At 45.6% G+C, this 18,205-nt stretch overlaps 1 protein-coding gene across 2 annotated transcripts in view; it reads left to right on the forward strand.

The window, feature by feature from the left end:
* The first annotated feature begins 6,384 nt into the window (after nucleotides 1-6,384).
* The window catches only part of LOC145359847 (RING finger protein 214-like), a 44,506-nt gene continuing 32,685 nt past the window's right edge, over nucleotides 6,385-18,205 (forward strand). For both annotated transcript variants that reach the window (XM_080214641.1, XM_080214643.1), the window contains exons 1-5: nucleotides 6,385-6,432; nucleotides 9,490-9,628; nucleotides 11,459-11,990; nucleotides 13,919-13,978; nucleotides 15,100-15,240. In XM_080214641.1, the coding sequence (XP_080070767.1) occupies nucleotides 9,504-9,628; nucleotides 11,459-11,990; nucleotides 13,919-13,978; nucleotides 15,100-15,240 (858 nt within the window). In that variant the 5' untranslated portion in view covers nucleotides 6,385-6,432; nucleotides 9,490-9,503. The remainder of the gene's footprint in view (nucleotides 6,433-9,489; nucleotides 9,629-11,458; nucleotides 11,991-13,918; nucleotides 13,979-15,099; nucleotides 15,241-18,205) is intronic.

Below are 18,205 nucleotides of genomic sequence, written 5' to 3' on the forward strand. Positions count from 1 at the left end.
TCAGTGCTTGAGAACATTTTTTAAATTTGCGTTGAGACCCCCCCCCCCCCCCCCCACCTCCCCACCTTTCTCTCTGCGTTCTCATCTCTGTAGTGTTTTCAGGGAGATTCACTAGATTAATTCCAGAAATGAGGGGTTTGTTGCATGAGAGATTGAACCGTTTAGGTTCATATCCTCTAGAATTCAGAAGAATGAGGGGAGATCAAATTGAGGTAGACAAGATGATGAAAGGTATGGATAGAGTAGACGTGGAGCAGATGCTTCCACTGGTGGGGCAAATAATCACCTCTGCAGATGACACAAAAATAGACGGGACAGTAAGTTGCACTGGGGAAATAAGAACCTTTCAAATGGATATTGATAGGAGAGTGAGCCAAAATGTGGCAGATGGAGTTTAATGTGGATAAGTGTGAGGTCAGGCATTTTGGTCGGAAAAATGGAAATGCAACTTATTATCTAAATGGGGAGAGACTTCGGGGAGCTCTGGTGCAGAGGGACCTGGGTGTCCTTGTTCATGAGTCACAGAAAACTAGCTACAGCAGATAATAAAGAAAGTGAATGGAATGTTGGCATTTATAGCTAAAGGAATAGAATATAAAGGGAAGGAAGTATTGTTGCAACTATACAAGGCATCGGTGAGACCACACCTGGAGTATTGTGCACAGTTTTGATCCCCTTATTTGAGGAAAGATGTAGTGGAGGCAGTTCAGAGGCGGTTCACTAGATTGATTCCAGAGATGAGGGGTTTGTGGTATGAAGGAAGATTGAACAGTTTAGATCGATACTCTCTGGAATTTAAAAGAATAAGGGGAGATCAAATTGAGGTATGCAAAATGATAAAAGGTCTGGATAAAGTAGACATGGAGCAGATGCAACTGACCACTGTAAGGCCATAGTATAGTGACTATCAAACTGGCATCTCCAAAGACCTCAGATATCTCAGAGTAAATAATATGTGCAAGGAGGGGTGGGGGGATCTTCAATATTACCTAGACAGCTCAAGAGACTGATGGAACACCTAAACGTAACACTGAGAAACAACAACAACTTGCACCCAGTTACTGCCTTTTATCATAAAACGTTCCAAGATGTTTCAGAGGAGCATTTATCAAATAAATTTTGCCACTGGGCTACATAAACAGAGTCATAGAATCCCTATAGTGCAGAAAGAGGCCACTCGGCCCATTGAGCCTGCACCAACAATTCCACTCTTGCCCACCCATAGTATTGCAGTTACAGATAGGGTGCAGAGAAAGGTCAGCATAATATATGGTAGATCCATTCAAAAGTCTGATGGGAAGAAGCTGTTCTGGAGTCGGTTGGTACGTGATCTCAAACTTTTGTATCTTTTTCCTGATGGAAGAAGATGGAAGAGAGAATGTCTGGTGGAGGCTTTGTGACATTAATCAGCATAATGCGTCATTCAACTCTGCATTCCAAACTGATTTGTGAATTTATATTGAGCAGGTAGCAACTACACAGATACACTTGTTAGATCTCCGGGAGGTAAGAATTGTAGCTTGGGCAAAAGGTGGGTGACATTGTATTGACTCCTTGTTCTGCATCTCCAGATTTTCTCGCTATTTCAATGGAAAAGAACATTAGGCTGAAACAGGCAAAGGATTGAATGTCTCCAGTTTTACACAGCCTTCCCCGGGAGTGGAGATGGAGCATAATCATCAGCTGAAGTGGGATCAGAGGATGGGGAATGATTCAGATCAGGGGGCAGCGCATTTGTATTTCCACTTGTAGGGCCAGAATCGGACCCACTAATTTCAAGAAACTGCTAAATAAATGCAGCAGGGAATTGAGGAGAAATTTCTTTAGCATAGGCACCAGAAACAGGAGAAGATCTTTGATTTGATTTATTATTATCACATGTATTAGTATACAGTGAAAAGTATTGCTTCTTGCATGCTGTACAGGCATAAGCCTGCCAGAAATAAGTCATAAGGCCTGTTGATGCTTCTCCATCATCATAAGAGGAAGGTGATGGCCTAGTGGTATTATCACTAGGATAGAAATCTAGAAACTTAGCTCATGTTCCGGGACACCTGGATTCAAATCCCACCACAGCAGATGGTGGAATTTGAATTCAATTTTTAAAAACCTGGAATTAAGAATCTACTGATGACTACAAAGCATTGTCAATTGTCAGAAAAACCCATCTGGTTCACTAATATCCTTTAGAGAAGGAAATCTGCCATCCTTGCCTCATCTGGCCTACATGTGAATCCAGAGCCACAGCAATGTGATTGACTATCAGTTGCCCTCAGGGATGGGCAATAAATGCTGGTCAGCCAGCAGTGCCCATGGCCCACGAATGAATAATAATAAAAAAGTCTGTAAGGCCAGTTGCGGTCATTCTGCCATTCAATACCATCATGGGCTTTACACTCGCACCCCCATAACGGTTAATTCCCTGAGAGACCAAAAACAAATCTTATCCCAGCCTTACCTGTATTTGACAATGGAGAGAGATTAGAAGGTGAACCATGCCAACAGAAAAATAATGGAGGAAAATAGCAAAGATGCACTTTAAAGGGAAACTCAACAAACGCAAGAGGGACAAAGGGAGTGATGGATATGTTAATAGAGTTAGAAGAGGTGTGGAAGGAAGTTCACGAGGAGGATAAACGTCACAGACCAGTTGGACCTAACAGTTGTGTAATTTCTCTTCATAGAGTCCCAACGGTGCAGAAGGAGGCCATTCAGCCCATCGAGTCTGCAGCGACAACAATCCCACCCAGGCCCTATCCCCATAACCCCACATACTTATCCCACTAATCCCTTGAACCTACACATCCCGGGACACTAAGGGGCAATTTAGCATCGCCAATCAACCTAATCCGCACGTCTTTGGGCTGTGGAAGGAAACCAGAGCACCTGGAGGACATGGGGGGAATGTGCAAACTCCACACAGACAATGATCCAAGCTGAGAATCGAACCCAAGTCCCTGGCACTGTGAGGCAGCAATGCTAATCACTGTGCCATGGTGCTGCCCTGATACTTGAATGCTTTTCACAGTATTATTTAATTCTTTTTTTAAAACTTTTTCCTTGATAAATAATACAATCATTGGAATGACAAATTGTTCCAAATTGCCCCAGTTTGGTTATGTTTTAGCAGTTGCCCGCAATTAATGCTTAATGAAATAACCGAGTGCTGTAGTACAGAAAGCCGTTCCCCCTCCTTTTGGGGAGCCGCCCCCTTTTTCTTTGTCCGAATGTAATTTAAGTTTGTTTACTTGGTTCGACCCGCAAGAACTGTAGTACAGAAAGGTTTCCAATAGTTGGAGGTGATGATAGGGATGGGGACGGAGTGCTTCTTCCCTGCTGCTATCAGTTGGTACATGGCCTCAGACTTTTGTATCTTGCACGTCTTTCGGACTGTGGGAGAAAACTGGAGCACCCAGAGGAAACTCATGCAGACACTGGGAGAATGTGCAAACTCCACACAGACAGTGACCCAAGCCGGGAATCGAACCCTGGTCCCTGGTGCTGTGAAGCAGCAGTGTTTGCCACTGCGCTCTCCTTGTTAGAACATCCCAATTATCCTAAGTACAAGCTGGCTGACCTAAATATCCTGGTGAGTTTGTGATGTCCCTATTATCAGGTGTTGGGTTTATTTTGAGAAGAGTAAGGTTGACCTATTACAAAAGGCAAAATATTAAATTACAAATCATTAGGAATAACTCCAAAAGATGTACAGGTTAGATTGCTTGTTCCCTTCCTCACACCTGACGAAGGAACAGCGTTTCCGAAAGCTTGCAAGCTTACTATCAAATAAACTGGTTGGACTTTAACCTGGTGTTGTGAGATTTCTTACTGTGTCTACCCCAGTCCAACGCCGGCATCTCCACATCATTTAGGTTGCTTGGCCATGGTAAATCGACCCTTAGCGTCAGGAGGATAAACTAGGGGGGTTATGGGGATAGGGGTGGCACAGTGGTTAGCACTGCTGCCTCACAGCACCAGGGACCCTGGTTCAATTGCCAGCTTGGGTGACTGTGTGGAGTTTGAACGTTCTCCCCGTGTCTGCGTGGGTTTCCTCCCATACTCCTGAGAGGTGTGGGTTAGGTGAATTGGCCATGCTAAATTGCCCCTTAGTGGGATTAGCAGGGTAAATATGTGGGGTTATGGGGAATCGGGTGGGATTGTTGTCAGTGCAGGATCGATGAGCTGAATGGACTCCTTCTGTACTGTAGGGATTCTAACCATTTCAATAGTTGGAAAACATGTTCTAAGGAGTAAATTCGACACTCTCCCAGGTGACAACAGATCTCAAAGGGGAGAGCTGTCTGGCAGTGATTTAACCTGAGGGTCAGCACAGCTCAGGCAAGGGGCAAGGTTGGGAAAGCGGGTCCTTCATGAATAACCTCAGCTGGTACAGGAACCTCAGCTGGTACCCATGCTGCTGGCATCATTCTGCATCATGGACCAGCCAACTGAGCTATCCGACTCTCTGCTAGCCATCCAGCCAACTGACTCTCTGCTAGTGATTTAGTAAATCACTGGATACACTGAGGACTGAGCAATTTGTATTTAAAAAGCAGAGTAATATTTTAACTGATGTCCATATTGCTCAGGACTGTCACCCCATTGTCTAACCTGCTACTCGCTTCCAGAAGCTGGTGTACAAACTGAGTACTTTCCAGTAGCTTCTGTCCTCTGTCTTTAGTAAATCACATTGCTCGTTTTTGATGTCTGTGATTCTTTATTTAGTTGCGATTCTGGCGCTATCTGTTCCATCCAATGTAAAGCTGTTAAGTAGGTCAACAGAGGGAAACATTTAAACTAAAACTCAACTCCCACAATCTGCGTGCTGCAGTTGTAGCACAACTGGACCAGCGAGCAGGAAAGGACAAAGAAACCACACACAGCAAGGCACACACACACACAGCGTGTGTGCTTCACAGAGAGAAGCACACACACACAGCGAGAGAGAGAGAGAGACACAGAGAGAAGCACACACACACACAGCGAGAGAGAGAGAGAGACACAGAGAGAAGCACACACACACACAGCGAGAGAGAGAGAGAGACACAGAGAGAAGCACACACACACACACACATACACAGTGAGAGAGAGAGAGAGACACAGAGAGAAGCACACACACACACACACACACACACACACAGCGAGAGAGAGAGAGAGACACAGAGAGAAGCACACACACACACACACACACACACAGCGAGAGAGAGAGAGACACAGAGAGAAGCACACACACACACAGCGAGAGAGAGAGAGAGACACAGAGAGAAGCACACACACACACACACACACACACAGCGAGAGAGAGAGAGAGACACAGAGAGAAGCACACACACACACATACAGCGAGAGAGAGAGACACAGAGAGAAGCACACACACACACACACACACACAGCGAGAGAGAGAGAGACACAGAGAGAAACACACACACACACACACACACACACACACACAGCGAGAGAGAGAGAGAGACACAGAGAGAAGCACACACACACACACACACACACAGCGAGAGAGAGAGAGAGACACAGAGAGAAGCACACACACACACACACACACACAGCGAGAGAGAGAGACACAGAGAGAAGCACACACACACACACACACACAGCGAGAGAGAGAGAGAGACACAGAGAGAAGCACACACACACACACACACACAGCGAGAGAGAGAGAGAGACACAGAGAGAAGCACACACACACACACACACAGCAAGAGAGAGAGAGAGACACAGAGAGAAGCACACACACACACACACACAGCAAGAGAGAGAGAGAGAGAGACACAGAGAGAAGCACACACACACACACACAGCAAGAGAGAGAGACACACACAGAGAGAAGCACACACACACAGCGAGAGAGAGAGACACAGAGAGAAGCACACACACACACACAGCGAGAGAGAGAGACACACACACAGAGACACAGAGAGAGAGACACACACACACAGCGAGAGAGACACACACACAGACACAGAGAGAGAAGCACACACACACACATACACAGTGAGAGAGAGAGACACACACAGAGAGAAGCACACACACAGCCAGAGACAAACACAGAGAGAGAGAGAGAGAAAAACACACACAGAGCAAGAGAGAGACATACTTAACACAGACAGACAATGAGACACAGAGTGAGAGACACACATACACTCACTCAATCTCGATTTCACCCTCTCACTTTCCTGTGTTTAACTAATCCTGGAGCTAGTTGGGTTGGGAAGGAAATGACATCAGGATCATTGCTGCCAAGACTGAGAATCTCTCAGGGACCAGCCCAGCAGAAAGCTGTAGCTGTTTTTCATTGGCCTGAAACACAAGAACAAGCTGGGGCAGAGCCTCCACAGCACCAATGAGTTATACCGTTGCTGCTTGGTGTTCAGTGAATCTTCCTGTAGCATTGATATCTGAGGACAGCAGTGAGACTGGGTATGTTTAAAACAGCAGAATCTTTATCTCTGCAGAGCCTGCCATTCCACAGCTCTTTATCTTTTGGTGCATTATGTAGTTTAATTGAGGAACTCTGTGGAATTAAATACTTTTTTTTAGCAGAATAAAGAATAAATTTATGTTGGTTTTAAGTTAAATAACAAGCTTGATGCTGAAACTTTTATACTTAAATTTAATATCAAAGTTCCTGATATTTAGACTTTGTTTGGTGTAGGAACTAAGCAGCAATGGGATTCAAAATTCCGACTTTTTTGCTTTATTCACAACTTGTGTTTTCCTGTTTTCAGTACCAGTACACACTGATGGCGGCACAATGGTTGGCACTGCTACCTCACAGTGCCAGGGACCTGGGTTCGATTCCCGGCTTGGGTCACTGTCTGTGCGGAGTCTGCATGTTCTCCCCGTGTCTGCGTGGGTTTCCTCCGGGTGCTCCGGTTTCCTCCCGCAGTCTGAAAGGCGTGTTGGTTAGGTGCTAACTTCTCCTTCAGCGTACCCGAATAGGTGCAGGACTGTGGTGACTAGGGGATTTTCACAGTAACTCCATTGCATTGTTAAATGTCAGCCTACATGTGACATGAATAAATAAACTTTTATCACGTGCGTAGAAGTCTTGTGAGGGAAGTAATGACTTGCATTCATATAGCACCTTTCTTGACCTCAGTATGTCCCAAAGCTCTTTGGAGGCAATGGAGTGTTTTTCAAGTCTGCTCCCTGTTGTACTGGGCACCCAGTATGCACACAGCAAACTCCTGTAAGTAGTAATGTGCAAATAATAGAGATCACCTGCTTTTTGGGATGTTGAATAAGGGATAAACGTAGGCCCGGCTGCTGGGAAGAACCCCCACTCCCTCTTTATGGTTGTGTCATGGGATCTTTTACACCCACCAGAGACAGCATGAGGGGTTAGCTTAACATCTGAACAATGACACCTCCCACAGTGCAGCACTCCCTCAATACTGTACTCCCCGAGCTAGATTTGTTTTTGTAATGGTTTGAATACATTTCTTTATGCAGTGAGCTGAGGAGAAATGTCTTCATTCAGCGTTTTAAATACTTGGAACTCTTCCCCCTCATTTGAGCATGTTTAAAATCAAGCCAGTTGATTTCCTGAGTATTTAGAAGTCAAGGAACCTAAGGGTGGCACAGTGGTTAGTACTGCTGCGTCTCAGCGCCAGGGGCCCAGGTTTGATTCCGGCCTCAGGTGACTGTCTGTGTGGCGTTTGTACATTCTCCCTGTGTCTGTGTGGGTTTCCTCTGGGTGCTTTGGTTTCCTCCCACACTCCAAAGATGTTAGGTGGATTGATCAAACTAAATTGCCCCTTAGTATCAGAGGATTAGCAGGGTAAATACATAGGGTTATGGGGATAGGGCCTGGGTGGGATTGTTGTTGGTGCAGATGTGATGGGCCAAATGGCCTCCTTCTGCCCTGTAGGATTCTGTTCTCTTTTATGAAGGATAGTGCAGGGATGTGGTGTTGATCTGGGTGAAGCCACGATTTTATTGAAAGCGGGAGCCGACTCCGGGGAGGGGGGCGGGGGGGGGGGGGGGGGGCGGGAGCTGTATGGACGTTGCCCTTTTCTGATTCTCCTGTTCCGAAGTGTGATGGTTGTTATGTTGCTGGAAAATGCAGTAGGATTTGGAGTACTTGTTTGCTTTCGAATCATATTCAAGAGCGCAGTGAGATTGAATTATTCTTGGGACCAATTAATTTTGAGTTGAGTTGGCTGCGTATTTGTCAATGGTGTAACCAGAGGCATCTAAAGTTATGGAGAGTCTCGATAAGGTAAGTAAGCAAATATAACTTCCAGTGGCAGGAACCAGACAACTCAGCTTTAATTGGCTAAAGAATCTATATGACAAGTTGAAAACATTGTTTTTTTAATGCAGCAAGTTGTTAATGATCTGGAATATGCTGTCAGAGAGGGTAGTGAAGCAGATTTAACAGCAATGGGAAGGAAATTGAATGATCTTCTGTGCCATGCCATTCTACGAACTAGAACAATGATTTATTAGTGATTTTTTGGGGGGATAATTAAGTGGAGAAATGGTGCTTTTTGTCATTCCCTCTACACGTTAAGTCTGAGGGAGCGAATGCAAGTCATTGAATGTACATTCACCGACACACTCACACATTTAGAGTTTATTTATTAGCATAGATTTCTGATGGACAAGGGAATTAAGGGTTATGGGGAGAAAGCAGGAAAGTGGAACTGATCCACTTCAGATCAGCCATGATCTTATTGAATGGCGGGGCAGGCTCGAAGGGCTAGTTGGCCTACTCCTGCTCCTATTTCTTATGTTCTTATGTCACAAGTAGGCTTACATTAACACTGCAGTGAAGTTACTGTGAAAATCCCCTAGTCGCCACACTCCATGGCCTGTTCGGGTAGACTGAGGGAGAATTTAGCATGGCCAGTGAACCCAACCAGCACGTCTTTCGGGCTGTGGAAGGAAACCGGAGCATCCGGGGGAAACCCACGCAGACACGGGGAGAACGTGCAAACTCCATTCAGACACTGACCCAAGCCAGGAATCGAACCCGGGTTCCTGGCACTTTGAGGCAGCAGTGCTAACCATCCTGCCACCGTATTTGGATTGAACCACTGGATGGTTTTCATTTGACCCTGTGGTATATGCATCACTGGCGAGAGCAGCGTTTATTGCCCATCGCTAACTGCCCTTGAGAAGGTGGTGATGAGCTGCCTTCCTGAACTGCTGCAGCCCATCTGGTGTAAGTACCCCCACAGTGCTGTTGGAGGGTCAGCCCAGGGGTGTGGGGGGGGGGGGGGGGGGAGGGTGCGGGTGGGGGTGGATTTTGAACCAGTGACGGTGAAGAAACGGCGATATATTTCCAAGTCAGGATGGTGAGTGGCTTGGAGGGGAAGTCACAAGTTGGATAATTTTGTTTTAATATGAGATGAAATGTGGAGGAATGTCAAGAAATCACATTTATTTTAAAAGGATGAATTTAAATTTGTGAACTTTCTGCGCAGCCTACATTTTAAAACCAAATCTAATTCTGTTGTTGACTTGTAGGGCCTGTGAAAATTATGGATTTGGATGCAAAGACCGAGACAACATCTACCAACCTGTCCCCAGAAACCGTGTCACCGGAAGCTTCTGCACAACTTACAACTCTGGAGTGTGATGCAGCACTTACAAACCTTACTCTAAGGTAATCGGCAGGCTTTTCCCACACTTAGATACCATCCCGGTAAAGGTTGCTCGAGTTCCTACTTTTCCATGTTCTCATTTTGTGAGTTCATTCAGGGAAAGTGGACATAGAGCCATCGAATCCCTACAATGCAGAAGGAGGCCATTCGGCCCATACAGCCTGCACCGACAACAATCCCACCCAGGCCCTATACCTGTAACCCCACGTATTTACCCTGCTAATCCCCCAGTCAATCAGCCTAACCCGCACCTCTTTGGACTGTGGAAGGAAACCCGAGCACCCGGAGGAAATCCATGCAGACGCAGGGAGATCGAGCAAACTCCACACAGACAGTGACCCGAACTGGGAATCCAACCCAGGTCCTTGGAGCTGAGAGGCAGCAGTGCCACCATGCTGCCAGGAGAAAGTGAGAATATGCCATTGAGGTAGAGGGTCAGTCGTAATCATATTGAGTGACAGAGCAAGCTCAAAGGGCCAAACAGCCTACTCCTGTTCCTAGTTTCTATGTTTCTTTACCCCTCATTTTTAAACAGTGGCCCCTAGTTCTAGATTCTCCCGTAAGAGGAGACATCCTCCTCACGTTGACCTTTTTGAGACCCCTCAGAATCTTATGGGTGCAATCTCCCCAGCTGGCTGGTGGATCAGTGTGGCTAACCGGGAAATTGTGTGGGAAGCTAAAGAAGACTGGGTTTTGTACTCCCCTGGCCTGGTTTTGCCAGCAAGAACATCTCCGCACCTAGAAAGATGGTCTCTTGGTCAGAAATGAAAAAGGATGCGATGATCGATTGTGTTTAAATTATTCTGCCCGACTGTTATAGAGCCATAAAGTCAAAGAGTTTACAGCATGGAAACAGACCCTTCAGCCCAACTTGTCCATACCATCCCTTTTTTTGACCCCTAAGCTAGCCCTAATTGCCTGCATTTGACCCATTCCTTCTATAGTCATCTTATCCATGCAAATATCCAAACACTTTTTAAAAGACAGAATTGTACCTGTCTCTACTACTACCTCTGGCAGCTCATTCCAGATATTCACCACCCTCTGTGCGAAAGAATTGCCCCTCTGGACCCTTTTGTATCTCTCCCCTCTCACCTTAAACCTATACCTTCTAGTTTCAGACTCCCTTAATTCTGGGAAAAGATATTGACTATCTAGTTGATCTATACCCCTCATTATTTTATAGACCTCTATAAGATCACCCCTAAGCCTCTTGTGCTCCAGAGGAAAAAGTCCCAGTCTATACAGCCTCTCCTTATAACTCAAACCATCAAGTCTGGGTAGCATCCTAGTAAATCTTTTCTGCACTCTTTCTAGTTTAATGATATCCTTTCTATAATAGGGTGACCAGAAGAGAAATGCTTGTGTTTTTTCTGAACTGCAAATGATTGGATCTTTGATTTTAATTAACTAAGACCGATACTGAAACTTTATTTAATAAATTGGAATGTACATATAGAACCCCTACAGTGCAGAATGATAAAAGCATATTACGGCGAATGCTGGAATCTGAAACCAAAAGAGAAAAGGCTGGAAAATCTCAGCAGGTCTGGCAGCATCTGTAAGGAGAGAAAAAAGCTGATGTTTTGAGTCCAGATGATCCTTTGTCAAAGTGCAGAAGGAGGCCATTTGGTCTACACCAACTTTTTGACAGTAGCATCTTACCCAGGTCCTATCCCTGTAACCCCACGTATTTGCCTTGCTAATCCCTCTAATAAACACATCCTGGGACACTTCAGAGGGAATTTAGCATGGCCAATCAGCCTAACCCACACATCTTTGGACAACAGTATAATTTGTGATACGTTCACTGTGTTTTTGATCTTCCGCAGTGATTCTGACCAATCCTCATCCAAACAACAGCCCCTTCCTGCAGACTTGGAGCCCACAGTGTACACTACTCCGCAATGTTCTGGGTCACTCGCACAAGACTTTGATGATATCTACGAATCGGACCCAGAACACAGCGCAGAGGACAGCTTTGTTGATCATGTACCGGATGTAATGGCTGGCCATGCAGAGGCTGGAATGGTCTGTGGAGTCCAAACATCTGTGCCTTTTGGTGACTGTAGAGAGCCCCTCCGCCCCCACACACCGACCCACATGGGGCAGAGTTTGCTGACTGATACTCCAAAGGGCCACTCCCCCACGGCACTTCATGATGAACCACTGCGGTACAGTGAGCTGGCAGCGAGGTATGGGCAAAATAGAGAGAAGTGGAGCACTGGGGACAGTGTGCCAACCAGTGAAGAGATGATGGTAAAAACACTACATCGAGAGGAACCCACCGACACCCTGGACACACAGCACAATAATTTGAAACAGTTGACAATGCGGAAGTCATTAACAGATTCTTCAGTGCAGGTAAGGCTAAGGCAAAATGCGCATAAATAATGTGCGTGTCATATATTATCATTGTGAGTCAGAGGGGCCTGGGTTGAAGCCCCACTTCAGGAGTTTGTGCACCAGGTCTAGGCTGACACTTGCGATGCAGTCCTGAGAGAGTACTGCACCGTCAGACGTATCTTTTCGATACGTGCCCCTCCAATCAGGATTCTGCCAGAGTGTGAGAAGGGCTTTTATCAAAGCCAAAAATGACATCCGATGTGAGTGTGACAAAGATAAACTTGCCCTCCTTCTCCTTCACGACCTGTCTGCAGCTGTTGATGAGGTTGACTGCACCATCCCCCCACTGTTGGGCAGCACGGTGGCACAGTGGTTGGCACTGCTGCCTCACAACTCTAGAGACCAGGGTTCGATTCCTGGCTTGGGTCACTGTCTGTGTGGAGTTTGCACATTCTCCCCACGTCATTGTGAGTCAGCGGGACCTATATAGATAGAGGTTGAGAGGCGTGGGTTTCCCCCAGGTGCTCCGGTTTCCTCCAAAGATGTGGGGGTTAGTTTGATTGGCCATGGCCCTTAGTGTCTCGGGATGTGATAGACTAGAGAAATTAGCAGGGTAACTAAATGGAGATAGGGCCTGGGTGGGATTGATGTTGGTGCAGACTCGATGGACTGAATGGCCTCCTTCTGCAGTGTCGGGTTCTATGATTCTGCACTTGGGTGGGGCTGCTGTCACCTGGTTCCATTTTTATCTGTCTAATTGTAGTGAGCAAATTACCCTTAATTCCTTCCTGCGGTTCAGAGGAGATTCACCAGATTGATTCCGGGGATGAAACGGTTAACAAACGAGGAGAGATAAACAGTTTGGGCTCATACTCGCTGAAGAGGGGATCTGATCGAGGTATATAAAATTTTAAAAGGGATTGATAAAGTAAATGTAGGTCAAATGTTTCCTCTTATGGGGCAACCTCGAACAAGAGGTCACAGGTATAGGTTGAGAGGCGGTAGATTTAAAACTGAGGTAAGGAGGGACTACTTCTTGTGAATTTGTGGAATTCGCTGCTGCATAGCACGGTACAGTGTGAATGGTTTCAAGAAGGAGATAGATATATTTCTAATAAAAAAATGGATGAAAGGGATATGGGGAACAGGTAGGGAGGTGGGTTTGAGACAAGAAGAGATCAGCTATGGTCTGACTGAAGGGTGAATTTGCCTACTTCTGCTCCTAATTCCTATGGTCCTGCTCCTGCACTATTACACTGGTGAATCCCAAAAATGTATCCTTGGTATCCTTCTTTCTTTCTATCTACATGTTGTCCCTCGTCAATATCATCTGAAGACGTGTAGTTGTATAGAAGCATAGAAAATAGGAGCAAGAGTTGGCCATTCAGCCCTTTGAGTCTGCACCATCACTCATTATGATCTTGGTAGATCATCCAACTCAATAGCCTAATCCCTCCTTCCTCACTCCCATCCCACCTTTAATCCCCTTTGCCAAAAGAACTATATCTAACACCTTGAAAACGTGCAATGTTTTGGCCTCAACTGCTTTCTGTGGTATCGAATCCCACACTTGCTGATGATATATAGTTCTACTCGCTGCCACCTCCCTTGATTTCTCCACTGTTGCTAAATTATCAGACTCCATATCCAACATCCAGCCCTGAATGAGTAGAAATGTCGGAAGGGCCAATGGCATTGTTTTCAGTCCGGCTTCCAAGCTCCATTCCCTCGCTACCGACTCCATCCCTTGCCCTGACAGCAGTCTGAGATGTTTTTAGCCCTGGGGTATTTAACGTGATGGCATTAAGCTTTCCTTCTGTTTTGTTCTTTGCAAGACCGTTTGATTTCTTTTATTAAGTAAATTTAAAATTTTTACCAAAATGTTCCATGAGTGATTGTGAATCTGCTCAATACTAGAATGATAAACTGGCTATTTTCCATTGCAGACAGACCATGTTACTGTGGATGCAGTGGTCAGTACAGACCAGGATGTTGATAAGTACATGGTGAGTAAATACTGCAAATTCATCGTTGCTGCTAGCTGCTGGGTCCCAGATTTCAATCATTCCATTTCCTTGTTCCCACCTTTCCATAGATCAGGGAAGTTCACGCAGTTGATGGGGTAAGCTTGCCAAAATCCACCCATTCATTGGGTAAGAGATATCGCTGTGTTAGTTATTGCAGAAATCAGCATTTTCGTACCTTCAAGAATTGTTTTTATTTAATCCCGAAAGATAGTAAATGTAGAAGTGGCAACATTTGGCAGCAGATGGATCCCTGTACCCATTCGTTCCATGTCAGGGTGGCACAGTGGTTAGTGCTGCTGCCTCACAGCATCAGGGACCCGGGTTCAATTCCTGCCTTGGTTCACTGCCTGTGTGGAGTTGCACATTCTCCCCGTTTCTGCGTGGGTTTCCTCCGAGTGCTCCGGTTTCCTGCCACTGTCCAAAGATGCACGGTTTAGATGGATTGGCCACGCTAAATTGCCCCTTAGTGTCCAAAGATGTGTAGGTTGGATGGATTAACCATGGTAAATGTGTAGGGTCAGGGAATAGGGTGGGTAAGATACTCTGTCAGAGAGAGACAGTGCAGCCCTGATGGGCCGGATGGCCTCCTTCTGCACTGTAGTGATCCTATGATTTCAAAACATGCGAAGCAGCCAAACTTAATGTTGTCTTTGGGCTCCCTATTTCGGGTTAATGCGTTACCAACTGACTAATCTGGTTCCGTGGTGACGCAGTGGTTAGTACTGCTGCCTCACAGTGCCAGGGATCCGGGTTTAATTCCCGGCGTGGGATCACTGCCTGTGCAGAATCTATACGTTTTCCCTGTGTCTGCCTGGTTTTCCTCCAGGTGCTCTGGTTTCTTCCCACAGTCCGATAGACGTGCTGGTTAGGGTGCATTGGCCATGCTAAATTCTCCCTCAGTGTACCCGAACAGGCACCAGAGTGTGGCAACTCGGGGATTTTCACAGTAACTTCATTGCGTTACTTGTGACAATAATAAGTAAACTTTAGAAGAAGCTCATCATCTAGGGCAGGGTTTTGTGAAACTTGCAGAAGGAAGGATTTACTCTTTGCGTTAAGTCATTACCTTTTCTTAATCTGTCCTCGTGTGACCGCTTCAGAATGAAGTGACGGCTGAACGGGAGATTTTGAAGGACAAATACCAGGAGGTGTTGGATCGACAGATACAGATGGAGAACCAGCTCCAGGTCAAAGTCCGAAGGCTTCAGCAGCGACAAGAGGAAGAGGAGAATATTTATCAGGTAAGATGCGAAGAGCAATAAGGACCTGTGTTAAATTGATAAGGGCAAAATACTGTGGATGTTGGAATCTGAAACTAAAACAGAGAATGCTAGAAAATCTCAGAGGGTCTGACTGCATTTGTGGGGAGAGAATAGATCCAACATTTCAAGTCTAGATGACCCTTTGTCAGAGCTAAGGGAAAGTAAAGTCAGAAGAGATTTATACCCTGACAAAGGATCACCCAGACTCGAAACACCGGCTCTATTCTCTCCCCACAGATGCAGTCAGACTGTCTGAGATTTTCCAGCATTTTCTGTTTTTGTTTCATGTTAAATTCATATTTGTGGCTTCAGGGCATCTCAAAACACTTTACGCCCAATGCAGCACTTTACCTTCAAGATCGCATCAGTAATGCAGGAAATGTGGCAGCCAATTTGTACACAGCAAGCTCCCACAAACAGCAGCATGATCATCATCAGTTCCTTTTGATTTGAGGGATAAATATTGATCCCAAAACACTGGGGATTGTATTGAGTTGAGCTGCTCTCCAGGGATCAGAACATTGTGGGTTCAGCTCCCCTACTCACACCCGACGATGTAACATAGACACTGATTTGATTTCCAAGTTTGTTATATACAGGGCACCCTTAAAACATTCCACTGCAGGAAAGTATTTTTATATCTTTCGCTATAATGGATGTATCATTAAAAATACTATTTTTAACCTCATGGTTCAGGTCAGAAACACCGAGGTGTTTTATGAAGTCAGCCTGAATCATAAATATTGCATCTTGAGTTTGGCTAGGATAAGCACGAGATGTTTCACTTCAGGTCTGATTCAAGTGACCCACTGGGGAGCTTTTATCAAACACAGTTTATTTAAGAATATCGTCAACATGTATGGTAAGAAAATTAACAAGAACTTTTGTCAATTACAAGCAAGAAACAAAACAACCACTATGAGGTATAATCCTCAGTGAATATGTCTAATGTGTTCCAATTACAGTGGCACAGTGGTTAGCACTGCTGCCTCACAAGGCCAGGAACTCAGGTTCAATTCCCAGCTTGGGTCACTGACTGTGTGGAGTTTGCACGTTCTCCCCATGTCAGCGTGGGTTTCCTCCCGGTGCTCCAGTTTCCTCCCATTGTCCAAAGATGTGCAGGTTAGGTGAATTGGCCATGATAAATTTTCGCTCAGTGTACCGGAACAGGCACAGGGGTATGGCGGTTAGGGGATTTTCACAGTAACTTAATTGCAGCGTAATGTAAGCCTACTTGTGACACTAATAAATAAACTTTAAACTTTAAAACCAAAACCCATAGACAATGAAGAAATTCTTTTCACAGGTTTAACAGGGCACAGATTAATGCTCACTTGATACTGGGGTTGAGGCCGTTAGTTGAATTCTGCGGTCCAATGAACCTGAGACTCAGAACAGACTGAAGACAAGACAGCTTCACAAAGCACGAGAGACTCTGGTCCAGCCCCTGAGAATAAGATTTTCTCCAGGAAGGCTTTCAGCTAAACAGCAGAATTTCCTAAAAGCAGGGGGAGAGAGAAGAGACGCTGCTTTCAATCTGATGTCCACTCCCTTCTAAACCCAACTCAAAACTGAAGACAATCCCTCTCACCTTACCTGCCGACAATTGTTTATCTCCTCCCAGCAATGATATCACCTCAGGCTGTGAGCTTGAAACCACTGAAACTGTGAGCTGCAGGAAACGTTTTTTAAAAAAAAACCTTTCAGCAAAAAGGTGTGTGAGCACACCATCGTTCACAACCATCTAACACACGATTCTGACTTGGTCATTTCTCACTGTGTGAAGACCCTGGCAGCACTCTGTGTGTACCTTCAGCATTTCATAGAATCCCAGTCACCCCAAAGAGGCCATTCGGCCCATCAAGTCCGCACCCACTCTCTGACAGAGTATCTTACCCATGCCCTTTTCCCCGCGTCCTTTCTTTGTAACCCTCCTGCAACCGTTTGCCACTGTGCCACCCTCCATCTAACCTACGCATGTTTGAGCAATTTACCATGCCCAATCCGCACATCTTTGGTCTGTGGGAGGAAACCGGAGCACCTGGAGAAAACCCACACAGACGTGGGGAGAATGTGCAAACCCCACACAGACAGTGACCCAAGACTGGAATCGAACCTGGGTCCCTGGTGCTGTGAGGCAGCAGTGCTAGCCAATGTGCTACCGCGCCGCCTGATAGATTGGTGCTATTCCAGAAGGCAGTTCACCACCAGCTTCCCTTATGTTCTTATGTTATGTTCTTATCCCAAGGGCAACTAAAGATGGGCCTTTGCAAGTGACGACCTTACTCTGAGAATTAATTTTTAAAATGCTGCGGAAGGTTTTGTAAAAATGGGGCTTAAGAGTTCAAGCTCCGAACTAAACGAGTAATCATGTTACAGGTATTTGTGATACCAGCAGTTGAAAATAATTTATCCACATTCCCTGCTGATAAAATTTGAATTACGCTGAGAGCTGCAGCTAGCAGAGAGTAAACACTGTTCGAGTTAAACAATTTCTACTGTTTTCTTTTATGGAGCAGAGTTGTGTTTACATTTCCTGTGAAGTGATCTTAAGCAATGCCAAATTTTCTGTATCAATCCTTATTCGACAGAGAAGAGGCATGAGAGCTGCAACTGAAATTAGCATCCGGGATTTCATGGTGCAGGGAATCTCGCTCCACTGAAATGTAACCCGCAGGCTGTTTTTAAACCAGCCCGGAGTTAAAGTAAAAGTTTATTTATTAGTGTCACAAGTAGACTTACATTAACACTTAACAAGTTACTGTGAAAATCCCCTAGGCACCACACTCCGGTTCCTGTTCGGGTACACTGAGGGAAAATTTAGCGTGGCCAATTCACCTAACCAGCATGTCTTTCAGACTATGGGAGGGAACCGGAGCACCCGGCGGGAACCCACACAGACACAGGGAGAATATGCCAACTCCACACAGACAGTGACCCAAAC

Source organism: Carcharhinus amblyrhynchos, chromosome 29 (genome assembly GCF_965287045.1).
Source record: "Carcharhinus amblyrhynchos chromosome 29, sCarAmb.v2.hapA, whole genome shotgun sequence".
Lineage (NCBI taxonomy): Eukaryota > Metazoa > Chordata > Chondrichthyes > Carcharhiniformes > Carcharhinidae > Carcharhinus > Carcharhinus amblyrhynchos.